A 27,970-nucleotide genomic window follows, 5' to 3' on the forward strand; every position below is an offset into this window, starting at 1 on the left:
ATGCCATAAATGTAATGTAATGTAATGTAATGTAATGTAATATGAGTCTATGACATACTAGTGTAATACTGCACTGTAAAACCGGATAGTTCATTTAACTCAAACTTGTTATATTTAAGTGTATTTGGCTTAAAGAAATTGATTTATCAACTTAAAAATTTTGAAGTAATTAGTTTCCTCAATTTTTTTGAGTTAAATGAACTTATCCGGTTTTACAGTGTGTATGATGTCTCTGGTCTGAGTAGTGCATCTCTTTTACATGCTCTTCATTTCTGTGAAATGACACATAATATATTTGATTCATGGATATCCTCTCTGCTTTCTCAGCTATTGATCAATGTTGGGTATGGGAACACATACTCAACACTATAAAAGTGGATAGTATAGTATATAACAAAAGTTTAACTCAATTAACTCTATTTAAGTCTATTTGGCTTAAAGAAATTGATTTAACAATGTACAAATTTTGAGGTAATTAGTTTCCTCAAATTTTGAGTTAACTTATCCGGCTTTACAGTGAATCTATGGTTAATTATTTTATCAGTATGCCCTTATTACATTTGAAAGCTGTTGTCTTGCTCTTCTATTGTTTCGTCATTGGTGTTCTTGATATTATTTCACTATTTTATCAATCTGTTAAAAACCTATTCTGTTCTTATTCTTCTTCCGTTTCATCATTGGCATTCTTAAGTGCAAATGCCACTGAGCCACTGTAAAATGTAGTAGATAGGTATAAGAAAATCAAATGGCCAAAGAAACATGGTCAAAACATAAAATAAAGTACTTTTTTGTAAAAATAAAAGATAAATACTCAAATGTCACAGCAATTTTCCTAACTTACAGATACGATTTACTAACGCTCTGCCTTAAATCCTCTCTTCTCAAATAAAAAGTATTCTTTCAATGCAAACTAGTTAGGTTACACTTCCTTTGAAAACACAGATGAAGACAATGTCCATGAAGACTGGGAATTCTTGTTATCAATATTCTTCTATGGTATTTCAGTGATAATATATTTATGTATGTTGTGTTCTTTCTTGTTTTGTGACAAAAAACATAGGGGTATTGATTATGATAACTAAACAGTGAGGCTCCTTTCCAGGAAGCCGGAATCACAAACAATGGCATATAAACAATCGGTTTGGCATCTGAGATGAAAGGGCAGGCCAAGTCTTTCAGAACAGCCTTTCATAGCCTTTAAAAAAAAAAAGAAAGAAAAAAAAAAAAACGCAAATCTGTTCCAGTACACTTCTTGCACATACTCAATACTTTCATCTGTCTCAATTTTTAGGATAAAAGTCCATGGAAAAGCTATCCAGTTGCCATTCAGATAATAGTCTGTTGAGCCGGGTATATCTTTCACCTATTATTAACCCCCTAGTCGAAAAAGGACCACATTCAAAAGAATCAAATAACGGTATTGAGGTGCAAGAAAATTTAGTTAAAGAAAAATACTTTCTCATGCCCAGTGGACAACCAATCCCATTCTCTTGTTCTCTTCTCAAACACTAAATTGCACCAGTGCCTGACACGCAAGATAACTGTCCATATCTGGCTAAATAATCTGCCTGTCATGCTCTTGTTTTCAGCCTACATATATTTATTTCTAGGCATTATGTCTCAAAGTGATAAGATAATCACCCTATCTCCTGTTTTGTTTCTTCCTGCTGTTATGAGGCGGTAGTGACCACAAGGATGCCCGAAGAATTTCCAAGATAGATGGGCTTCTCAAAATCCAAACATTCTGAGAACAAGTACACTTTTGCTGTGTACAACGTGCGTCATATTTGTGTGCTGTCTGCCCAGCCCAAAACTGTCCTAACACAAGTAACCTGAACTGTTCATCACTGTTTAGAGGTAAACATTTAGCCTTGCTACTATAAAGAGACCATTCAAAAGCTAAGACAATGAGTTAGGGATACATTTAATCAAATAGAAAAAGGCCGAGAAAGTGGGGCAGACTGGAAGAGAGAGATCATATCATATTGATGCACACTTCTACCTACTTCTTGCCAAACTCCTGAATATCTACATAGAAAGCTCTGCAGCAGGTAGGTCTACATAGAACACTGACCTATTTGTAACAAATTTCTCCTAAAGGACTAACTGTCAAATCTTTTTGATACTGTTGTTGCTATTTATGCTACCTTATCTTTCTGTTTCATAGATTTGGTCTTTAATTTTATTCATTCGAAAATTACTTTGAGATTTAATTACATCTATTCTGATCAACGATATTTTACAAAGAGGAATTAAAGAGCTTTCTAGTAATATAGGACAGAAAGCATTATATATTAGCGGACAGACATTTTAAAGGAATGCAAAACATGTAGATGTAATGAATGTTGAATTTGAGCACAGGCAAGTGTGTAGGAGAAAAAATAGGAGTCACATAAACACACACTAAAAGTTGACGTGCGACAGTGTTACAATACATAATTCAAACTGTGATGTGTATATTAAAAAAAAAAAAAAAAAAGATTTGATCTATGATTTAGACTTGTGTATGACTTTTCGGTAACGCTTTACTATAAGGTGAATTAACGCTTTCATAACAATGGATTATTACATGCTCTAATCCTTAGCTCATGCACAGTGCCCTCCACTAATATTGGCACCCTTGGTAAATATGAACACGGAAGGCTGTGAAAAAATGTCTTTATTATTGAACCTTTTGATCTTTTGTTAAAAAATTCACAAGAATTCTCTGCTCTCATGGATATCAAACAATTGCAAACAAAACACAGGTTTATTTAAAATAAAAATCTCTTTATTAAACATAGGTGTGCCACAATTATTGGCACCCTTTTAGTCAATACTTTGCGCTACCTCCCACTGCCGAGATAACAGCTCGGAGTCTTCTCCTATAATGCCTGATGAGGTTGGAGAATACATGGCGAGGGATCTGAGACCGTTCCTCCATAAAGAATCTCTCCAGATCCTTCAAATTTTGAGGTCCAGGCTGGTGGACTCTCCTCTTCAGTTCACCCCACAGGTTTTCTATGGGGTTCAAGTCAGGGGACTGGGATGGCCATGGCAAGACGTTGATTTTGTGGTCAGTAAACCATTTGTGTGCTGATTTTGATGAATGTTTTGGATCATTGTCCTGCTGGAAGATCCGACCACGGCCCATTTTAAGCTTTCTGGCAGAGGCAGTCAGGTTTTCATTTAATATCTGTTCATATTTGATAGTCTATGATGCCATGTATCCTAACAAAATGTCCAGGTCCTCTGGCAGAAAAACAGCCCCAAAACATTAAAGAGCCGCCACCATATTTAACCGTGGGCATGAGGTACTTTTCCATATGGCTACCTCTCTGTGTACACCAAAAGCACCTCTGGTGTTTATTACTAAAAAGCTCTATTTTGTGTTCATCTGACCATAGAACCCGATCCCATTTGAAGTTCCAGTAGTGTCTGGCAATCTGAAGAAGCTTGAGTTTGTTTTTGGATGAGAGTAGAGGCTTATTTCTTGAAACCCTTCCAAACAACTTGTGGTGATGTAGGTGACTTCGGATTGTAGTTTTGGAGACTTTCCGATCCCAAGACACAGCTAACGCCTGTAATTCTCCAGCTGTGATCCTAGGAGATTTTAAGGCCACTCAAACCATCCTCTTCACAGTGCGTTGAGAAAATATAGACATATGTCCAATTCCAGGTTTATTCAATGCTTGTGCTATTTTCTTATAGCCACTTCCCATTTTGTGAAGCTCAATAACCTTTTGCTGCACATCACAGATTTATTCCTTGGTCTTACCCATTGTTATGAATGACTAAAGGGAATTTGGCCTATGTGTTACCTCATATTGGCCTATGTGTTTCCTCTATGTGTTACCTCATATACCTCAAATCTTTCATCTTTGATATGAAACAAGTTTATAATAGTGCTGTAAAATCAGGCTGCATGCATGGATGATCCTCCTGCGAGATCATTACTACACCCATTTTTTCATTTTTATAATATCATGTCAATAAATGGATTTGGTTTTTGGACTTCTTAGCAGCGCTGGCCTTGAACTTTGTCCTGTTATTTAAATACCCCGAACTTATAGCCTACATTGTGTATGAAGAGAATCTTCATAATGTAATTGATCTTTATCAATAGTGCAAGACACAATATTAATTTACAGAATGAATTAACAAAATGTTAATAATCAACTATTGCCATTATTACTGGCTATTCACCTATGACACAGTTGGCTATTAATGTATACTATATTATACAATATCACATTCATTATTTTCTTATGCATTAAGGATTAGTGCATTGTCAATTTATCAATATGAAAGCATTAGTTAAGTATAAATACATGCTTATTTGTAAACATTATAGTAAAGTATTAAAGTACTAGTTTCCTAGCTAGTAAAATGTCTGTTCAAATAATTGTTTCTGTAGAGCTACTTTGTGACAATGCCCATTGTTAAAAGCGCTATATAAATAAAAATTGAATGAATGAATGAAACAATATGGCCTCATTTTATAATATTCTCATGGCTCTAATATAGTACACCTAAATGAATGATGGTACAGTTTTCTGTACTTAATAAAGAAATCACTGATTAAATTTTCTGCTTTTCTGTTATATTCTCTTTGCAGACTCATCTCTTACATCTTAAAAATGCCCTGGTCGCTAAGTCAGTTCCTAAGACGCTACGTGACACGCCGCCGAAATAAGCAAATCCGTTTGATAACCAAAGACGGACACTGTAACATTAAACATGGCAAAATGAAATACAGCACCTGCTTCGCCTACATGCATGACATCTGGTCCACCTGTGTGCAGATTCGCTGGTATTCCTTAACATTCTTCTATGTGGCCTCCTTCATTTTCAGTTGGTTTATCTTCACACTTATCTGGTACTGGGTTGGCCGTAATAATGGAGACTTGTGGTGGCAAAACCAAACAGCTAATCACAGTGCATGTGTACTTAATCTCTATGACTTAACCACTGCATACCTCTTTTCAGTGGAAACACAGTTGACTATCGGCTTTGGCTATAGAGTAATTACCCCATATTGCCCTAGTGCAATTGCTGTCTTCATGGTTCAGATTCTTGCTGGTATCGTCATTGCCTGCTTCTGGTGCGGTGTACTTATAGCCAAAATTTCCTTGCCCAAGAAAGTAGCCAAAGCCGTCACTTTTAGTGAGACGGCTGTTATCTGCTTTAAACAGGACACACTCAGTTTACAGATACGTGTGGCCAACATTCGCAAAAGCTTGCTGCTTGGCAGCCAAATCTACGGCAAGCTGATTAGGACAAGAGTCACACCTGAAGGAAAAACCTTCATTATGGAGCAAGTCAATATTGACTTCCTGGTGGATGCTGGGAAGGACAACTTGTTCTTTGTCTGCCCCTTAACCATATATCATGTCATTGACAAGGCAAGTCCATTTTACCAAATGGCTGTGGACACTCTGCATCAGCAGGACTTTGAGTTAGTGGTGTTTTTGGATGGCACAGCTGAGTCCACCAGCTCTTCCTGCCAAGTCAGGACTTCATACCTCCCTCAGGAAATCATATGGGGCTACAAGTTCCTCCCCATTGTCTCACGCAGTAAAGAGGGCAAATATCGCATAGACTTCTCCAACTTTGACAAAGTGGAACCTGTACCAACTGCTCACTGTGCATACTGCTACCATGATTTGAATGGCCACCATAACTTCTCCAAAGATGGGGTCGATAACGCAGGTTTTGAAGTGATTGAAATTGACAGTCAAGTCAATCAGTCATGTTCTGTGAACACATGAATGGCACATGTTTATGTTTGATTTAATTGTGGGAGACACTTTGTAATAAGGGGCTATAAAAGTGGTATGAGCAAAAGACACAAGTTGTAACTATGAAGTGAAATGTGTAGCCAAAAATGGAAAGTATAAAGTGTCTATTATATTCTAATGAAATGTGATTGTGTCTCATAATTGCTGAAACACAAATTGGCAAAAGCTTCCATCAATAGCTTTAAATCGTTTGGTCCTTTTTCTTTTTTCTTTTTCTTTTCTTTTTTTAAGTATACAATGCATACTTCTTGGATCACTGTTTACACTGTAATATGTTCCACATTCTGTTGCATAATAATGTAAATATAAAGTAAATAAGCAATTTCCACAGATGTTTTTTTTAGAATTTCAGTCAGTATATCAGAAGAATGAATGCATTTGTCAATGTTTTCCGGGGGTATAGAAATGAGATTGCACAGCTATAAAGTCCCTTTGTGATACATCATAAAACAAAAGAGGTTTCAGTACAAAGCCTGTTTCCCTCTGCCAGGACATTAGGGCTTTTATGTATATAGATCTTTCACCCAGATGACTACAGATGTACCCAAATAAACATTGAAATGATTGCAGAAGCACAAATACTGTAATGATCATTATCTCTGGATTTAAATATAGGCCTATAAAAACCCTGTGGTCTGAACTGAAGTCGATGTCAGCATGCACAAATCTAAAATACAGCAGAATTTGAAATGTTCTTCATGGAGGAGTGTGCAAGTTCTTCCACCTTGTTAGACATTAGATTAAGTAATTATTGTTGTTATATTGAATTATTGGACTAAAATATGAAATGTATCTAATACTACTATCAATATTTTCATGACTCTATGGATTAACCTGGCTAGCCCTAACCAGTACTGTTATAATCACCTGTTATAAATGGCCTGCTTTACCATTGCACATAACTTAATATTAAATCATTAATTAATCTACAGTAACCACTTTGTCTTGGTCAGGGTTGTGGAGGATGCACTGCTGGAATACATCCTGGATGGGTCGCTTAGTCTATTGCAGTGCACTTACCCTTTCCCAACATTGTGACGGCTTAATTGTACAATAATGAGTAATCCAGTGTTGAAACTGTATACATGTTTAGCATTGTGTTCAAAACACCTCATAATACTGTATGTCTTAGCTTTTATTCACAATAAAGTTTTCCTTTTTCACAGCTATGGTCTGAACATTCAGGACATTCAGAATCACACAAATAAATACGAATACAACTGAAGTTCATGTATTCCCAGATCACAAAAAAAAAAAAAAAAAATCCATTTATAAAAGATTTCTCTAATTGTTTGATGTACACACAAAAACTAGAACAACATAAAGTAGATTTTGATTGAAAAAATGGTAATATTAAAAAATTATTAGTAGTTAGGTATCAAATAATGACAATAATTACAGTGTGAAAAGATAAGTAATAAAGGAAGTGAAAAATAAAATGAATACATTAACTAACAAACATGTACTGACATACTTAACGGGATCGTTATTCAAGCATGAATTCATAAGACTCATGTCAGAGTTAAGGTTAGCTCTTCATTAGTTTCTGATTAGTACATGCTTTAACTCATCATTAGTTCATATTTAAATAAGTATTTTTTCAGGTACTAGTGCATGATTATTTATGTGCTGTTGCTGTAGTATTAGCACGTGTGTTCTTCTTACTGCTCCAGGATGATGTATACACATACAATAAATTGGACTATAGATGGGAAAAGATGAGGGCAATACCCAAATTTTAAAGCCTACTTTTTTGTCTGTCTCAGAGAGTAATGTGATACAAACAAGATCAGCAGAGTGGATCATTTGTAAATGAACTAGTAGAGTGCATGCAGCCTTCTCAGCATATGTTTCCTGGCAATACACTCCTTGCCTATAGGTTATTTTTTCTACTTATTTACATGGAAATAATGGCTATCAACATCTGTTTTTTATGTCTACATAGCACATAGTTTAATAATATGTACACTACCGGTCAAAAGTTTGTGGACGCTCGACTGAAATGTTTCTCATGATCTTAAAAACCTTTTGATCTGAAGGTGTATGATTAAACGTTTGAAATCGGTGTTGTAGACAGAATATAATTGTGACAACATATTCATTTCTTTCATTAGAAAACTAACATTGTATTTACAATTCTTTTTTTTAAACGGACGACTTGGAGCGAAATATTCCGAAAAGGAGCCAGTAAGTGTGTAGCGTAGGTGGGAACTCCTTTAATACGATTTAAAAAGCATCTCAGGTAGATTCCTCAAGAAACCGGTTGAGAAAATGCCAAGAATACATTTCTGTAAATTCTAGGCAAAAAGGGCATCTACTTTGAAGATGCTAAAATACTAAATTATTTTGATTTATTTGGGATTTTTTTTCAACAAACAACATAATTCCCATAGTTCCATTTGTGTTACTCTCATGTTATTATTTTGATGTCTTTATTATTATTCTAAAATGTGGAAAAAACTAAACAAAGAATATTAAAAAATACATTACAAAATTTTAATGTGAAAATTAAAATTTTCAATAGTTTTGGACATGTCAAAGATAGATTCAAATTTATATGCCTATAAGCATATAATGGCATAGTAATTCCCCTCTTAGTATTAGAAAAGCTAACTGGTCCTTCTTGTATTTGTGAATATGAACTTGACCAGCTCCTGGTGTTGACGCCAGCATGACACAAATGTTTTAAATTATAATCCAGCAGTATTGTTAATCATATAAAACAACAAGTTGTTTGCAAAATAATCTTTAATGCACATTTTTGGCATATCACAATAAAGTAATCACTGTATTATACAGTATTACACAATATAGTAAAAATAATGCCTTCTAAAAGACATGCCCTAACCTTTACACACTTTAATTAATTATAGAAATAATTTATATATATATATATATATATATATATATATATATATATATATATATATATATATAACCCTAATGGGTTAGGGTCATCTTTGTCTCAACAACTATTTTACAGAAAGAAATCTACACCCAATCTAGCTACACTGAATATATAGACTATTATTTAAATATACTAAAATATCCATATATCTCTTTTGTACACTTCTCATGTATCTTAGGGTTAACCTTTTTTTGAATGTCCCTTGAATGTATTTTGGAACTACTAAATTGGCTCAAACATTTCCAATGACCCTGCTCAATTAATTAACATTTCAAGGGGTTACAAGTTAAAAGTTTTTATGAATACTTCGTAAATTTATAGATGATTGTCTACCACTCAATCCTTGATCATCAGTGCTGTATCTTGAGTCACAATTATGGGCTGTCTCATTGTTGAAGCAATAGGCACAATGTGGTGTTAGTACAGGTACCACTCTAGCAAACTCAGAAAAGTCCACACAGTATGTTCCGTCCTTGCTGCGAGTTATGATGGGGAAAAAATCATAACCCCACATGATCTCTCGAGGAATGTATGATGTTCTGACCTGGCAAAAGAAGTTGGTGGACTCATCTGTGGCATCAAGAAAGACTACAAGCTCAAATTCTTGCTGTTGAAGAGTGTCCACTGCCATCTCATAGAATGGGCTTGTCTTGTCAATCACATGATACAGGGTCAATGGGCATGCAAAGAACAAGTTGTCTTTCCCAGCATCTACTAAGAAATCAATCTTGATCTGGTCCATAATGATAGTCTCACCTTCAGGTGTGACAGTCGTTCTAAGCAATTTTCCATAGATGTGACTTCCAACCATCAAAGTTTTGCGAAGATTGGCCACTCTGAGCTGCAAACAGAGGGTACCATTTTTGGGGGCGATGACAGCCGTCTCACTGAAATTGATTGTTTTTGCTCTTTTTTTAGGCAAGGAAAATTTGGAAATAACAATTCCACACCAGAAACTTTTAATGATTGTACCAATTATAGTCTGGATAACGATAAGGGTGATGGCATCTGGGCACAATGGAGTGATGACTCGAACACTGTAGCCAATAGTCATCTGAGTTGTTAGGGAATAAAGGAAGGCAGTGGTCAAACCATAGACATTAATTACACAAGGTTTATGGTCAGATGAAGGGTATTGCCACCACAAATCTCCATTACTGTAGGCAATCCAATACCATGTTAGTGAAAAAAAAAACCAGCTGAGAAGAAAAGAAGCTGTGAATAAAATCATGACAAAACTCCAGCGAAGCTCCAAGATGGTGGTCCATAAGTCTAGCACATAGGCAAAACGATTGCTGTACTTCACATGGCCATATTCAATATTACAGTGACCATCTTTGGTCACTAGGCGGTTCCGGTGAATCCGACGCTCCTCCAAGTAGTCTCTGACCAACTGTGGCATGGAACGTGTCATTTTCAAAGTAGATGGATATACTCAGTCTGGAGATAAAATACAGAAGCTTTTTTTAAAATAGTGCACTGATTATCAAATTTATCATTTATAAAATTATCATTCCTTCAAATCTTTTTATTGCAGAAGTAAATATAAAAAAAATGGACTGGCAATACAGTCATTAAAGTATTTACTCTTTTGAGAAGAGTCAGCAGTTGTACCGCAAGCACTAAACGTATAGCTTACACTCAACAACATCTTTTATAGTGGACAGGAAACTAAAATTAAATGAAATGTGTGATTTGTTTAAACATATAAATACAGTTGCGGTTCATTAAAAAAAGAAATTAGTCAGACAGGTAACTATAAAAGAATTACCACACATGCCTTCTAATAGATGTAGGATCTCTTACATTAAATTATGCCACTGCATTTATAACGTGAAACGACACTAAACACAACACATAGACAATGATCTCTGGAATCAACCTTGCAAGACAAAATAAATGGAGAACAATTCTACATAGAGACAGTAAAGTGAAATGTTCAATGCAGGCAGTATATACAGTATAGAGCTGAACTTACCTGCTGTATTTTTATAGCTTCTGTCCTCTGTCTTGAAACCCTTCAAAGACACAAGAATGTGTTAGAAGGTGATTGTTTTAGGCAGGAATTGTAAGGATCATCATAACAGTATAATCCTGTCGCGCTTTCTCCTTTTTTCCCTAATTCACACACAACTTTCAAAACGGTCTCTGACTTCATATTCCGTGACTCTTAGGTTTCTTATTGTCCCCTCCTACTGTTAAGGCTGGACTCGATACGTATAACATTTATCTGTATACAAATTCGGTGTGTTTATTTTTTTTTACCACAGGAAAGCAGGGTGGATTTACACAACATGCTTTAGAGTAAGCAACACTTTGCTGTGTTTTGGTTGTCAGGACATGCCAAGTCCTTCTGAGAATTCAGTCAGAAAACGTCTAGCCTTTTCAGTTACTGAATCTAAGTCATGCAAGCAAAACAGAAAACTAAATCATCAGTCTATTTTGTAATTGTGTTGTTGCTGGCACGTAACCAGCATGAATTCCTGAGACATGAACACAAACAAACACAAAAGCCTATTAAGCTGCAAATAATATTTAAATGCAGCAAGATTAGACTCTTCTTGAATTTGATACAGCAACCTGTTCCATCTGTAATGAAATGTTTGAACGGGTACACCTAGATATTTACTAGGTGTTTTGGTCAATTAGTCTACACATTTTTCTGTGGTCACTTTTCAGGTACACCTACCAGGTAACTGCACTTTGTAGGTAGACAATGAATGAGTGTGAATCCAATACACTCGTATCACACGCACAATACTATTAGAATGTTCCACCACTCAAACATATCTGGTCAGCACGCATACTGTATAGTGTTCCCTTTTCACGTATGGACAGTGGAGGTGGGGCTGAGAAACTGTCCATAGTAACTACTGGGCTATAATTCTCATACCTGTTTGTGATAATAAAAGGGACAATGACTGTGTATAATGATACTCCGTACAGAAAATCTGTTGTTTTTCCACTACAGGGAGGATGGATTTATGGCAGCATAGTACACAAAACTCTCAGAGAATAGGCTGAATGTATAATGCGTCTCTGTTCACAATGTATAATGCGTCTCTGTTTTCAATAGGAAAACTGGGTGGTTTCTCAGCAAAGTACATAAAGTTCCCAGAGAAGCTCCCATGTTTCTCTGTAAACAAAGTGAATTGTTTTCCTCACTACAAGAAGGGGATATGGATTTAAAAGATATAGTAAAATCTGCAGTATACTGAGAATTGGGGTTGCCATTTATGCGTAAATATTGAATATTTTTGCTAAGGAGGTGTGATTGTTGATTTTCAACCGATTCTGTGTATTTGTCTTTGTTTATTTAACTGGTGCTCATTTGAATCCATCAACGTATTGTTTTGTTATGTTCACATAAGTTAATGGAAATAGACAATGGGTCATACTTGCCCATTTACAAATAAATGGATTTATAAGATGATGTTTCAAACATGAATTTAAAATGGCTGTTAATATTGACAAGAAATAGCATAAATAATCCAATAAGACAGAAAAAACTTCTTTTTTTTTTTCTGTTAGCTTGCACCTTCACTTTTCTGCATAATTAAAATGGCACTCTATACTGGTGTATGCCTGAGAGGTAGAATCAAGTGCATTTTGATTTCTGTGTTTCAAGGCAAGATGGCAAGTTGTTTGTACTGCCAAGTCTAGATGGACATGATCAATGCCTGAATTGTCTGGGACCTGAACATCTGTGACAGGCATTTACAAAGTCCTGCCCTAACTGCAGCATACTGTAATGCCATTAGTGGTGAGCAAAATGCACCTCTGGCACAAGCAACATAGGAGAAAAACGATAAGAAAAACGATAAGCTCCTTCATGTGTTGCAGTTTCAGATTAAAGGAACTGGCAGCAGGCATGGGCAAATGCAAAAGCGGTTAGAATAAATGCAACAGCGCACTGAACTTCAAAACTCATGGGAGCCTGTACGGCTGACTCACATACAGAGGCAGACCCTGAGGTGCTTTTATTAATACCTAATACTATGAACCTGAGGATTACTTTTGTAGAGAGCGCTGGTAGCTTGACAATAAAGCAGAATGAAGTGATAATGTGGTGTCATATTGTAGTATCAACAAGGAAGAAACATGACCAGGATGAATCGTTTAAAACAAACTGTTTGCTCTTTTATTGGCAACACACTTGCAGTAAAAAAAAAAAAAAAAAAAAAAAAAAAGGAGAAAAATCCTGTGAAAATGGTGAACACAAACAAAATAATATGCTGGGATAACATCTGTGGCAGCCTGCAAAAACCCTTCACATGGTAATTTTTTAACATTATATATACTTTTGTATGTATTTCAACCAGAAATAAATCGCTAGCATTTTAGAATCTGGTTAACCCGAAAGAGAAAACGTGGAAAATTGCATAAAACAATGTAATTCCAATTCAACTGAAAGACGCCCAGCTTGCCTTTATATGTATAATCTACTTATGGAAAACAACATTATTGCCAAATAGTAAAGAATTAGGAAATAATTTCTCACATTAATTTGTCAGCATCATACACTTTAGTTTCATCATTTGAGGTAAACGTCACTCACGGCATTTGACAAATTGAACCTTGTCATCATCTCTTGCCTCTCAAGGGTATGCAAATTAATGCCTACTGTATTGCAGCACAGCAATGCTACACATTTGCTGGAGGACTGGAGAGTACTTGCCTGATCAGTGGACACTGTGCCATTGTGCTTTTTGATGGTAATACAGTTCAACCACATAAAATCTGGTGCACAAGATCAAGTCATTAGATTCAATATAGCCTTTAATATGAATTATATTTATGTGTGGCAACAATTAATTCTTGATAATTCCCACTATCTTAATAATATAAAGGTAACAAAACCATATCTCAACACAAATTGGTACTCAAGCAAGTGTAGTGGGTGTGGGCTTTAACTGTGATTCAAGGCCACTAGTATAAATACATTCTCATTGGTGAACCAGTAGGCACAGGGTGTACTGTGCGTTCCCTCTTTGCTGTGGGGGATAATAGGGAGAAAATGGTAGCCCCACGTAATCTGTTTAGGATGTAGGATCTCTTCACTTGACACGAGAAACTGGTGGATATATCAGCACTGTTCATTACACATCCCAAGCTTAACACTCTCTATAGGAAAAGGATACAAAATATGTTGAACAGTACAGAGTCAGAATTTGTTTCTTCAATCAAAAATAAAATAACTGAAAATACAAGGGGCTATATAATTAATTCTAAATGAAATGAATTCACAATGAATATCTTGATGATAAATCTGTTTGAATTTAGGTAACCAAACAGTTACAGATATGATTGGTCAGTCTGAACCTGATATCCTTTAAAGCAGGCAGTAGCACAAGAATAAGCTAGCGTCCTCATTTGGAGTTCTGAGTTCTACAGGAATCACAACGAAAAAGGTGTGTTGAGCGTGGAACCTACCTGTTAAACAAGTTTCCCTGTGGACATCCAAGAGTTTGGTAAACAGGTAGATATATCCCAAAATTTCTGGTGATTCATTCTCTCTCTCTCTCTCTCTCTCTCTCTCTCTTCCATCTATCATTCTCATTCTCACTGTAGCTGATATCGGTGTCCTGACGCAAGGCTTGACATCCAAAGTTGTTTACCTGTACACAAGATTCTGTTGTTTTCCACTAAGTGGATTTACACATGGATTTACATAATACACAGTTGTAGTTGGTCATGGTCTTGCTCATGTCTATTCTTGAGTATGACTCATTCGGGCTTACCATATTATTAACAGACAGATTGTGAATAAAGTGAAGCATGATAATGCTTATTTCAGTAACCTACAGTATATTTCAGCTTTAAGAACATCCTCTTAACTTAACTTTCCTGAGCACTGTAATGTTCAAAAGGAAAACTGCTGTACCTTGATTGCCATTGGTTAAAAGATGCTTTTTTCATGTTTACATAATCAAAATTCTAAATTTTCATCATAAGTGAAAGTGTAAAAGTAATTATTAATAATTATTAAGTATTTCTTTCGGCGTCTCCATGTAATGTTAAGGTTAACATTGGCAAACTCTACAAAACACTTTAGGAGTTCTGATATTCCTGTCCATTCAGTGTTCAGACAATATTTGATATAGCAGTATTGGTGAAAGATCTGTAGTATGGAGATAATTCACTCTTTTTTGGTTTTAGAAAATAGGATTTTTTTGTGATATTGAGTTGATTAATTTTCTATATTTCCTCCCTACTGAAGAAAACAACTGACTATTGTGTGCAGGTCATGTGTCATGGTAATAGGATACTAACCACCTAACGACCTAATGACCATTCAGTGTTAGTTCTTTCTTATTCAATTTGAAATATGCTTTTAAAATAAATGAGAAGACTGAGAAGACTTTGCTCCAATCAGCCATAACATTACAACCACTGAAAAGTGAAGTGAATAACATTGATTATCTCATTATGGCAACTGTCAAGGGGTGGGATATATTAGGCTACAAGTAAACAGTCAGTTCTCAAAGTTGATGTGTTGGAAGCAGAAAAAATGGGCAAGCGTAAGGATCTGAGTGTCTTTGACAAGTGCCAAATTGTGATGGCTAGACGACTGTGTCAGAGAATCTCCAAAAAGACAAGTCTTGTAGGGTGTCCCTGGTATGCAGTGCTTAGTACCTACCAAAAGTGGTCGAATGAAGGGCAACCAGTGAACCGGTGAAAGGGTCATGAGTGCCCAAGGCTCACAGATGTGCATAGGGAATGAAGGCTAGCCTGTATGGTCCAATCCCACAGAAGAGCTACTGTAGCACAAGTTGCTGACAAAGTTAATGCTGTCTATGATAGAAAGGTATCAAAACACACAGTGCATTGCAGCTTGCTGTGTATGCGGCTGTGTAGCTGCAGATCGGTCAGAGTGCCCATGCTGACCCCTGTCCACTGCCAAAAGTGCTTACAATAGGCAGTGAGCATCTGAGCACAATAGACATTTGAACTGGCCCATGGAGCAATGGAAGAACGTGGCCTGGTTTGAAGAATCACATTTTCTTTTACATCATGTGGACAGACAGGTGCATGTGTGTCGCTTACCTGGGGAAGAGATGGCACCACCATACACTATAGGAAGAAGACAAACCAACAGAGGTAGTCTGATGTTCTGGGCAATGTTCTGCTGAGAAACCTTGGGTCCTGGCATTCATGTGAATGTTACTTTGACATGTACCACGTACCTAAACATTGTTGCAGACCAAGTACACCCCTTCATTTCAGCGTTATTCCCTAATGACAATGACCTCTTTCAGCAGGATAATGCGCCCTGCCACACTCCAAAAATGGTTTGAGGAATGGTTTTAGGAACATGACAAAGAGTTCAAGGTGTTGATCAAATCCCCCAGATCTTAATCCGTTCAAGCATCTGTGGGATGTGCTGGAAAAACAAGTCTGATCCATGGAAGCCCCAACTTGTTACTTTAAAGAATCTGCTGCTAACATCTTCGTGCAAGATACCACAGCACACCTTCAGAGGTCATATGGAGTTCAGTACGGGTCAGAGCTGTTTTGGCGGCACAAGGGGGACCTACACAATATTATGCAGGTGGTTTTAATATTTTGGCTGATCGGTGTATATGTCATTCTACTAGTACAAGAACATTATTTTTAATGCCAGGTTTATTTGTGAATTTAGCTGAAGCCTCATTGAAAAAGTCTATTGTGTAAATCTGTAGGGAGTAAGAAATATATTTTACCTAAAGTCATGTGAATCACAATAGGGTCCATGTAGCATAGGCAGGCATGCATTTACTTAACTTTGTTACAAGCCAACATTATCAAAGGTATTAGAATTAATATCGTGTTCCTGTAATAATTTTTGACTACTCTGTTTAACTGATTGCGCTTAATCCCAACCCAAAAGAAAAGTTCAGGAATAAAAAGCTCTTTGTTTCCAACAATTAGCCAAAATGTTATTGTACAAATTTAATAAATAAGTCTAAAATTTCATTAATTGTATTGTGTTAATAAAGCAAATCTGTTCTTAGGGTTTGTGGAATTTATTTACAGTTAAAGGGGCCCTAAAAAGTTGCAAATATTTTCAGAAGTCCTGAGCTACAGAAAAAAAAAACCCTGTTTCTACAGTTTCAAAGTGTTTTTATGTTCTGTCTCCAGGTTTATCTCAAGGTACACTGAAAATGGCATGCCCCTTTCCACAGTTGCTCAGAGAATACCTGGCTTATCGCCGGATACAGAGAAATCGTGTGGTGACCAAGGATGGCCACTGCAACATTGCATATGGTAGTGTGAGACACAGCCAATTTTTCATCTACTTTCTAGACCTATGGACCACCTTAATGGACATGCGCTGGCGTTACGTTATCTTTCTCTTTGGAGCCTCCTTTGTGTTTGGCTGGTTCTTCTTTGGACTATTCTGGTATTGGGCTGCTTTTGCTAATGGTGACCTATACTGGCAAAACCCATCTGCTGACCACCAGCCTTGTGTAGAGAATGTTTTTGATATGACTGGTGCCTTCCTCCAGTCTATAGAGACTCAGATGTCCATTGGTTATGGTTATCGACAAATCACTCCATTTTGTCCTAGTGTCCTCACCATTTTCACAATTGAGGCTGTATTTGGGACGGTGATAATCTGCTTTTGGTGTGGGGTGATTATGACTAAAGTTGCCCGGGGGAAAAAAAGAGCCAAAACCATCAGTTTTAGCCAGATGGCTGTTATCTCCTCTAAAAAGGACAGTCTCTGTTTGCAGATCCGAGTGGCCAACATGCGCAAATCTTTGATGATTGGGAGTCAGATCTATGGCAAACTTCTTAAAACAACTGTCACCCCTGAAGGTGAGACCATTATAATGGACCAGATCAGGATAGACTTCATTGTAGATGCTGGAAAGGACAACCTTTTCTTTGTCTGCCCATTGACCCTGTACCACATCATTGACCAATCGAGCCCGTTTTTTCAAATGACAGTAGACACCCTTCACCAGCAGGAGTTTGAGCTTGTGGTGTTTCTCGATGGCACTGCAGAGTCCACCAGCTTCTCCTGCCAGGTCCGAACTTCCTACCTTCCTAAAGAGATCATGTGGGGCTATCAGTTCCTCCCTATCATCTCACGCAGCAAAGAGGGAAAGTATCATGTAGATTTCTCCAACTTTGCCAAAGTGGCTCCTGTAGATACAGCACCTTGTGCCAGTCATTATGCCAAATCCCCTGATGGCTTCAATCCTTACAATACTCCCACTGACAGTGACAGGCTTCAGGAGATTGAAGTTAAAGACCAGTCCAGTGCTACCAATATGTAATGCATATAAGTTTACTTTTTTTTTTTTTTTTTTTTTTAAACATTTGCTCTTGCCATAGGGATGCTTCCTTTTTATGTGGATGATAGAAATATGAGCTATTCACAGTATGTAGTATTGCATTGCCAATTTTGTAATATTTATCTTAAATAATGATGTTTTCAGTGCAGTGAGTACCTCTGCCACATCACATTTCCAGGCTTCCTTATAGTAGGTGGATTGACTATGTAAAATACACCTAGGTCTGAAAGAGTGTGTGAATGTCTGTGTCTGCATGGTGCCCTATTATGGAGTAGTTTCCCATCCAGGGCATATTCCTGCCTCAAGCCCAGTGTTCAAAAGATCGGTCCTGGATCCATTGTGACCCAGACCAAGATGGCTGACTCAATAATGAACATTTTACACCCTTTTCTTTGACAGACAAGATACACTTTAGACAGCTGCACACTCCATTTGCTTCAATATTATGTGTTATAATATTAATGTTATGCTCAAAGCTCTAAGACTGACTAGACATATTACAACGATAATACAAGTTTATTCAGCCGATGCAGCCGATGTAGTAAGACTTGGCTGCATTTCTGAACATTTTGGTGTTTGTTTTCTCAAGTTATCATTGTGTTGTTTGTATAATATTTTATTACTAGCAATTGCTGATTGGTAAAGTTGAGCTATTAGAGAATATGATTAGGTAGATTAATATTCATTACAGTTTATTAGGAATTTTAAATAGTTACTAAATGTATTAGATAAATATCCATCATAATGTATGTACTTATGTAAGGCTTCTATCTAAAATATCAGTAAATGATATTTAAAAAAATCACAGTCTCTTCAATTTATTTGTGTGTTACAGTAAATGATCTATGAATTAAGTAAACTAGTGTTTATTTGTGATACACAGTAATGGACACCCTGATTAAATATTAAATACTTTTTTTATTCCTTGCTCAGCTGCAAGTGGGCAGAAAAGGTGAAGCAATGGCGAGATTGGAGAAATTTTGACTCCATGCATCCATACACGATGAGCAATATACTATATACATACATGTAGCACCTCTTAGGGGCAGATTTGTGTCTTTTAAGACAAATACCTACACACAAACGTTTTTCCCCTAAAGCAAAGCAAAACTTACATTCTGAAAACTAACGATCGAGATGTACAGTATATAAAAAATGTTGAAGCTTATGATGTGCAAATCAAGATGAAATCAGTTGATGTTTTTCCATAATTCTCCTAAATTTTCCTAAAATAAAACTAAAACAACAACAAAAAACACATTCTATATTGTTACCAAAACATACTATATATCCCCATCCATCCACATTCATATGGTGTTCCGTGTTTATAGAAATAAAACACCTTGGGGCATGGTGTTATCGAAAACAGGGTGGCGGATACAACCAGACAAGCTGCAGAGTTAACTTGACAACACATTATATAATGTATTCTTTTTTTAATTACATATCAACACATCATACTTTTTTAGCAGTTTATAGTTATGCTCAGTGTTGTGGAACGTCTGTGAAACAGGTTAGTTCCAGTTATGCACTTGTGTTAAAAATCTTGTATGGTAGCACTACTTGCATTGTTCTCCGCTTGACGTATCGCTTTGCTTGTATTTCCTCATTTGTAAGTCGCTTTGGATAAAAGTGTCTGCTAAATGAATAAATGTAAATGTATAGAAACTATAAACAGTCATTACCTCACTAGCTTCTCTTATCTTTTATAATAGGTAGGTCTAGCAGGTAGACAAAGGGATTGCTGTACCTCACATGACCATATTAGACATGTCAGTGACCATCATTGGTCACCAGGACGTGTTGGTGAATATGGTACTTCTCCAAGTAGTCTCTGATCAATATGGCAAGATACAGTATGTATCATTTTCAAGGTCCATTGGGGATAGGGTTAAGGTTAGAAGCATCCTTCTCTTCTGCAACGCTTCAGTAGTTATACCACATGTACATAATGTATAGCTTACACAAAAACAATTTCTTTTTGACCATTTTTTTATTAACAAGAGTCTAAAATAAAGCAAAAACAAATAAAAACAAGTGTTATTTAAGATCAGTCCAGTTGGAGGTCCTTAAAAAGAATGAAAGCATACAAGAGAGAGAACCACAATGGAATTAAAACATGCCCTCTTGTAGATGCATAGAATGTGATGGCATTAGACGTTTCTCCGCTAGTATTACAAGCAAAATTCTAGAAAATGTTATATATCGCCCACTAGCCTACTTTGGCATTTTAAAAGATATTTTTTTTCTTTTTAATAAAAATGTTTTTGCTAACACTTTATTTCATTAAACATGTTACAATTTGTCTTTTTATAAGATGCAAGATGCATTAGACTAAAACAAGAAATGTATTTATCAAACTGTAACTGTAGTAGCTGGAATATGTTTAAAACAAACAGACAAAAAAAAAAAAAAAAAAAAAAAAAAAAAGAGAACCCAAACAAATACCTGGAGGTTGATTTCTGGAATCAACGTGGTAGAACAAGATAAACAGAAAGCAAATCTAAATGAAGATAAGACAGGATAAATCAAGAGTAGTTATATTGTGATCTCTGTGTTAGAGAGACAGTGAAGTGTAAACTTCAGTGGAAGCAGTAAAGTGTTAGTATTGTTTACAGTGTCGAACTTGTATAGTTTACAGCAGTGGTCACCAACCCTCATCCTGGAGATCTACCTTCCTGCAGGTTTAATCTCCAACCAAAATCTAACACACCTGCTTTAGTTGATCAAGAACTTCTTGAGGCAATGATTAGATGGTCAGGTGGGGACATTTATGGTTGGAGCTAAAGTCTTCAGGAAGGTAGATCTCCAGGAACAGGGTTGGTAATCACTGGCTTAGATTGTTAGAATTTACCTAGTGTAGATATGCTTCTGTCAGGAATGGAATGTCATACCATTAAAATCTAGTCCTCCTTTTTTTGTAATTCCAACTCTACTTAAATAACTAACTTCATATTCTTTAACTATTTAGTTTCCTGTTGTTCCCTCCTACTAGTAAGGCAGGCTTATAATATACATATGTATAAATATAATCTCTATTTATCTGTACACAAAATCAGTTTTTTCGCACTACAGGAAACAGGGTAGATTTACACAATATGATGTAGGACGTAACATGGTACGCAAACTCATGTTCATTCTCAGAATTCACTCAGAAAATATATAGCCCTTTCTCTTATTTTGGCTCAGTCATGCGAGCAAAACATTGACCTAAACCTTCATCTGCTGTACTTTATAATTATGGAGTTTTGGGCATGTAACAAGTCTGAAACACAATACACATAATACAGAAAAGCCACTTAAGCTGCAAATCATTTTCAAATGGATCAAGATTGCTATATAGATGTCTTGAATTTGATAGCTGAAATCAGATATTTTAACAGGGACACATACTGTAGACCAGCCAATTTCTCATGTACAAAACTGCAGTTTGTGGGTATACATTTACTGACTGTAAGCCTAATACACACTGTAAAACTGAAAAAAAAAAAAAAATTAAGTTGATAAATCAATTTCTTTAAACCAAATACACTTAAATATAACAAACATTTAACTCAAACTTGTTATATTTAAGTCTATTTGGCTTATATTTATTTTTGGCTTATGAGGCTTAGTTTCCTCAAATTTATTGAGTTAAATGAACTTATCCGGTTTTACAATGCACTCATACCTGAACCACACACATACCCACTACCATGCCAGTACCATGTCAGTGTGATTGCTGTGCTGAGAATGGTCCACTGCACAAATAATATGTGGTCAGCGGTACACATATAGTGGTGGCTTTTCACTTATGGACAGGGAACACAGGGCTGAGAAATACTGCATAGCAACAGATGGGCTACAATTTGCTAACATGACCATTTTAGCATAAGTGTTTGGACAGGACGGCTCCATGCTAATAACACAAATCATAAAACATCTACTGGATGAACTAATATTTAATTGCAAGATTTAATCTGAGAACCACTGCAGTAAAATAATTGGATATTACAGTTTGATTACTGATGTGAAAGGAAAATATCAAATAATTGTTTGGCCAAAGAGGAACACAGTGTGTAGTTCAACAGATCAAAAATATGTTGGCTCTGATTTGTGATTTTGGAGATAATGGAAGGGTAATGTATTTTCCCCCACAAACATTTAAAAAAAAAAAAAAAAAAAAAAAAATTAGAGCAACTCACATTTTTATTTATTTATTTATTTCATTTATTTTTTTGTTAATGCAATAGTCCTGACTATTTCCTACTGGATCACAAGACTGAGGCTCATGAATTCAGATAAAATGACCACTACCAGAAAGAAAGCCTTTCCCTTGTCCTTTCCCCTTCAGTGAAATGGCTTTTCCACTAGTAAAGTTTTAGGTATTTGAGGTGTCTCCAATAGCTAGCAGCGCTGAACCCATTTGCATACCCACAAAGCACACCTGTATGTGAGGTGTACCTGATAAAGGGACAATGAGTATGTATAATATTTCTATGTCTACAAGAGCGATTGAAAGGGCACAAAGGAAAGGGCACAAAGCTCCCAGAGAATAGGCTGTAATGCTTCTCTGTTCACACAATTTGTTATTTTTTTTCAATATAGGAAAAGTGGGTGAATTTTTCAGCAAAGTACACAAAGCTGCCAGAGAACCACTTTGGTCATGCAGACTGTTTCTCTGTATACAAAGTTTTTGGTTTTACGCCCAGAGATAATCCATGTTAGCCAAGTAGCTAAATTTAAACACTTTGTTTGAACGAACAATGTATCATTCTTGGGTTTGGTATGAAGTGTCTGGCTATCCATCTTGAAGGTCATCTTGTAATCAGATCACTCGAGATGGATCTCAATACCAAGTCTAAACTGGGCCTGAGACTGACCTAGTCATTACTCCAGGGACCCTCTGTGAATTACCCAATAAAATGACCCAATAGACTCAATCTAGCATTTGAGTAAAAACAATGGCCTCATTTAGCAAGCTGGATATGAACGGATTTGTTTATAAATTGTTAATAGGAGCATTTACACAAGAAATTTGTGTAAAATTTTAGAAAAGAACATTTGTATTCTACTTGTTCTCCTGAGGGTTTGTAAATTTATGCATTACTAATGTAGTATTAATGTAAACCTCAACTGACTGAGTTCATCAACATGGATTACTGAACTTTTATATATAGATTATACTGTCAAGATTAAATTACTTATTTATTTAACAGTAACCCATGAATTAAGGCAAATAAAATTAATCATTCAACTATGACACAAAGAAATGACAGTATAAATGGAGGACAGGCTGGTCTATGTGCAGAGCGATAAGCAAATGCCTCAGCTCATGGACAATTTTCAGCTCGTCAGTATTTAAGCTAGCTCATAAATTGGTTCTATTTGCCAGGGCATCTTGGTAATGCAGAGCAACACCTTAGATCCAGCACATTGGAAGAGACACTTAAACAATTTAAAACAGGTGCTGTTACACTGCTAAATATTTTTATTGGCACAGAAGTGAGTCAATAATGCCTTTTGCCTTCTTTCGTTGTTTAGAAGTCATTTCTTGTTTCCAGCCCTTTGTGCATTTGACCATTAATGGAGTTTTATATGCATCAGGAATGCACCTTGCACTGTATGGCTGATCAACATGTGTATGTCAGTATGAAGTAAATCAGTGTTTCCAGAGCTTTTGTAAATCTGATGGAAATTTTTAGCTTGGTAAGGCTTTTGCAAATATTTAAACACAACTATATTAAAACCAGCATTTTTTGACCATTAGCTTGACATATTTTCATTACATAAATATTTACCAAAAATGGAAAATGTTTATTGATATTATATGTATAGAGGACATAGTCTACACACCCATGCAAGGTTTTATGATGAAAAAAAAATGAAACCAAGATAAATCATGTTAGAACATTTTACACACTCAATGTGAAATTACGATGCATAAAAATTTTAAACAATCAGAAAAAAAAACCTCAGAAATATTTTAGGGGAAAAATGCACAATTATAAACGGGTATACATAATAACCGTTTGTAATTGGGGCTGGGGCTGTATTCAGAATGAACCAATCACATTCAATCTCATGTTAAAAAAAGTAATTATCATACAGCTGCAATCAATGAAATTATTCTGATTAACATCTTCTTGGTTTCATCCAACTGCTGAAGCCATGGTCTGCAAAGAGCTTACACAGATAATGGTCTCACTGTTGAAAGGAACTGAGCAGGAGAGGGGTAAGAAAAATTCAAAAACATTCAATGTACCATGGAACACTGTGTAAGGCCATCATCAACAAGTGGAGAAAATGGAGCAACACAGTAACATCACCAAAAACCGGACATCCCTCCAAAATTTACAAAAGGACAAGACAAAAACTTACCAGGGAGGCTGCCTAGAGACTTACGGCAATATTATAGGAGCTGCAGGAATATCTGACAAGTACTGATTACTCTCTGCATGTAACAATAATCTCTCATATTCTTCCCAAGCCTGGGCTGTGGGGTAGGGTGTCTAGATGGAAGTCCTTTCTCACAAAAAAAAAAAAAAAAAAATCCAAGTCTAACTAAATCACACCAAACCATGTGGCAAAATATGTTATGGTCAGATGAGACCAATTCCAAAAGGCATAATAATTCCATAATTCCAAAAGGTATATTTGGTCCAAAAAAAACCCCAAAACAACAACACATCAACAAAACAACACCATACCCATGGTGAAGCATGGTGATGGCAGGATCATGCTTTAGTGCTGCTTTTCTTCAGACATAACTGTGGGAATAGCTACAAATACCAGTCGATTTTACTGCAAAACATTCAGGTGTCTGCTAGTAAGCAGAAGATGTAAAGGAATTTCCCCTTTCAGCATAACTTTGACCTAATGCATACATCCAAATCAACAAAGGAATGGCTTGACCAAAAGATGATCAATATGTTTGAATGATCTAGCCACAGCCCAGACTGGAATCCACCTAAAATCTGTGGGGTGACCTGAACTGGGCTGTGCATAGGAGATGCATAGGAGATAAAATATTGTCAATCCAAGATATATCACACTGAGAGACTCTTACCCAAAAAGACTGAGTCGTGTAATAAAATCAAACAGTGCTTCAACAAAATATTAGTTTAGGGGTTATGCAACTAAGTTTTAATAAGTTTTTATTTTTATTTTTTCCCTATAAAAGATTCTGATTGTTTTTTCACTTTATTTGTATATTTTACAATTGCACATTGAAGGTGAGAAAAGATGACATGATTTATCTTAGTGTTTATTCTTTTATTTCACAAAACCCTACCACAACAGGGATGTGTATGCTTTTTTAAATCCATTGTAATTGATATAACTCAGAGATAAAAGTACCTTTGAACACAATACGTGTTTTTGTACAAAATGTCAAGTAAAATACATGTATAAAAGGTAACCTTAACCATAGCTGAACTTTGAGCTATTTCATTCTAACAAAGCTATTATTCACTTGATACTTGTGCTTTGTGTGAATTCCTGGGGAAAACACTGCTGTCAGAACGCGTTGTTTTTGCCAGTCATCATGGTATAGGCTTGAGTCTCGGTACTCTTTTCCCACAGAGCTATTTCTAACTATTTTTTTTAATGATTAATTATTGATCATTTTTATTTATTAATTATACACAACTAACTGTATGAATACCTATATATATATATATATATATATATATATATATATATATATATATAAAACTTCTTTATTCTTTTGCAAATCTTACGGCTCCAGATACCCATATATATGGATTAGCAGGACTAAGTAGTACAATTCAATTTAATATTAAATTCTGATGCTAAAGTTAAAAGTCACTGAGAATAAAGAGACAAATCTATATCTTAACACAAAACGATTACTCAAAAAAATACATAGTCATTCTGGCTGTACTATGTAATGTAAAGTAATGCAATCTTACAAGTGTCAGCTTTAAATTGGTAAATGGTAATTAATTTAAGTTGAGTAATACAGCTAACTTAATGAAACATGATGACACTGAATGAATCTTGTTAAGAAAACTACATGTTTGGTCTGAATAAAAAATGCATAACTTCATAATAAGCAGAGATCTCCTCGTTAATCTTGGAAAGTTTAATTAAAAAATTATCACTGTTTTCAGGTTTAATCTTCGTTGTATCTGGTAGACCTTCCTGACAAGCGGTCACATATCACAGTCAAAGCCATCATTGTCAGTGCCATCGCCGGAGTGTTGATGTGCTTTCTTATTGTGAAAGCAGTGGGAACAATGTGGACTTTCCACGCGCATAACTTTAGAAAAGTTCGAGAAGTCCACACGATACTTTCCCTCTTTGCTGCGGGAGATAATAGGGAGGAACTGGTAGCCCCACATGATCTCCTTAGGCATATAGGAAGTCCTCACATGGCAAGAGAAACTGGTGGATTCAGCAACACTGTCCATAAACACTACAAGCTCAAAGTCTTGATTCTGAAGAGTGTCCATTGCCATTTCAAAGAACGGACTGGTTTTGTCTATCACATGGTAGAGAGTCAATGGAGAGATGAAGAAGAGGTTTTCATTCCCAGTTTCCACAGTGAACTCAATGTTGACCTGATCCATGATGATGGTTTCTCCTTCAGGTGTGGTTGTTGTTTTAATAAGCTTGCCATATATTTGGGTTCCAATCATCAGTGATTTGCGCAGATTGGCCAGTCGTATCTTTAGACACAGAGTATCTTGTCTAGAGCAGATGACAGCCATCTTACTAAATATGATTGCTTTGGCTCTTCTCTTGGGCAGTGAGATTTTGGCCATTACCACTCCACCCCAAAAGCAGGGAATGATAGTACCAAGGTTAACCTGGAAAACATAGACAGCAATGGCTCCTGGGCAAAATGTGGTAATGGCTCGTGCGCCATAAGCAATAAATGTCTGTGTCTCCAGTGAGTACAGAAAGGCAGTGGTAAGGTCATAGACATTAACCACACATGCACTGTGGTTAGCTGATGGGTTTTGCCACCACAAGTCACCATTGGTACCACCGACCCAGTACCAAAAAAGTGCAAATACAAACCAGCTAAGGATAAATGAAGACACAAAAAAGAACATAAGAAACGTCCAGTGGATCTCCACTAAAGTGGTCCAAATGTCTTGCATGAAACTGGACCATTTTTTGTACTGTACATTGGAATACTCAATGTTGCAATGGCCTTCTTTGGTCACCAGGCGGTTTTGACGTATCCGCCACTCAGTCAGATAGTCTCTGAGCAACTGTGCTGGAGTGTGTGCCATTTTCAAGACCAAGAACACTCTGTACAGTAAGAGAAAATAGGATATGTTGAAAAAGGTGCGGAGTCAGAAATTTTTCTTCACTCAGAAATAAGCTTGTTTAAAATTACAAGTCGTTTCAGGTTTGCAAATTGAATGAATTCACATTGAAGACCTTCATTAGAAGTCCCTTTGAACTGAGCTCATCAAATAGTTGTTGTCTTATTTATTATATGATCTTACTACTAGCACAACAATTTCACAGTGAAATCACAGCAAAAAAAGTGTAGAGTAAAGAACATACCTGCTAAAAATGTTCCCTTGCGGACGTCCAATAGTTTAGTAAAAAGGTCTAACTAGATTTCTGGTGATTTGTCTCTCTCTCTCTCTCTGGATCGCTCTCTCTCTCTCTCTCTCTCTCTCTCTCTCTCTCTCTCTCTCTCTCTCTGTATTGGCAGTGAACTTTATCTCTCCCACTCCCTGTCTCTTGTTCTCACTCTCAGTGTCTCTAACACCTTTTTATCCCAAATATGTGCTTTTGTATTGTGCCCTTAGTCTGGGACATGGATTTAACCGATACGTGCTTACAATTGGTAAAGATTTCAGTTCATGTAATGTTATGCTCTTATACCTGTACGTCCCTTAACATGACATTTTTCAGCTCATTACATATTTTAGGCTTAGTTTTAATAGCATCATGATGTTCCTTTGCTTGTAAATTCAATAGTAAAACACCAGATTGAACAGTGTGTGGGGGAAAAAAACCTTGATTGTCTT

At 36.2% G+C, this 27,970-nt stretch overlaps 4 protein-coding genes across 4 annotated transcripts; 2 read left to right on the forward strand and 2 right to left on the reverse strand.

The window, feature by feature from the left end:
• The first annotated feature begins 1,684 nt into the window (after window positions 1-1,684).
• On the forward strand, window positions 1,685-7,307 carry LOC128606979 (ATP-sensitive inward rectifier potassium channel 1-like). The gene is made up of 2 exons (XM_053623563.1): window positions 1,685-2,051; window positions 4,598-7,307. Exon 2 carries the CDS (start codon window positions 4,620-4,622, stop codon window positions 5,748-5,750), a length of 1,131 nt encoding a protein of 376 aa, XP_053479538.1. The 5' UTR covers window positions 1,685-2,051; window positions 4,598-4,619; the 3' UTR covers window positions 5,751-7,307.
• A 1,661-nt stretch (window positions 7,308-8,968) lies between these two features.
• Window positions 8,969-10,870, reverse strand: LOC128606317 (ATP-sensitive inward rectifier potassium channel 1-like). Its single transcript, XM_053622353.1, has 2 exons — window positions 10,667-10,870; window positions 8,969-10,128 (listed from the first exon to the last, which is right to left on the reverse strand). Exon 2 carries the CDS (start codon window positions 10,100-10,102, stop codon window positions 8,975-8,977), a length of 1,128 nt encoding a protein of 375 aa, XP_053478328.1. The 5' UTR covers window positions 10,103-10,128; window positions 10,667-10,870; the 3' UTR covers window positions 8,969-8,974.
• Window positions 10,871-14,079: 3,209 nt separating this feature from the next.
• LOC128606981 (ATP-sensitive inward rectifier potassium channel 1-like) lies at window positions 14,080-18,416 on the forward strand. Its single transcript, XM_053623564.1, has 2 exons — window positions 14,080-14,099; window positions 16,810-18,416. Exon 2 carries the CDS (start codon window positions 16,833-16,835, stop codon window positions 17,952-17,954), a length of 1,122 nt encoding a protein of 373 aa, XP_053479539.1. The 5' UTR covers window positions 14,080-14,099; window positions 16,810-16,832; the 3' UTR covers window positions 17,955-18,416.
• A 7,712-nt stretch (window positions 18,417-26,128) lies between these two features.
• LOC128606252 (ATP-sensitive inward rectifier potassium channel 1-like) lies at window positions 26,129-27,217 on the reverse strand. Its single transcript, XM_053622292.1, has one exon. It carries the CDS (start codon window positions 27,215-27,217, stop codon window positions 26,129-26,131), a length of 1,089 nt encoding a protein of 362 aa, XP_053478267.1.
• Between the last annotated feature and the right edge of the window lie 753 nt (window positions 27,218-27,970).

Source organism: Ictalurus furcatus, chromosome 4 (assembly GCF_023375685.1).
Source record: "Ictalurus furcatus strain D&B chromosome 4, Billie_1.0, whole genome shotgun sequence".
NCBI classification, from domain to species: Eukaryota; Metazoa; Chordata; class Actinopteri; order Siluriformes; family Ictaluridae; genus Ictalurus; species Ictalurus furcatus.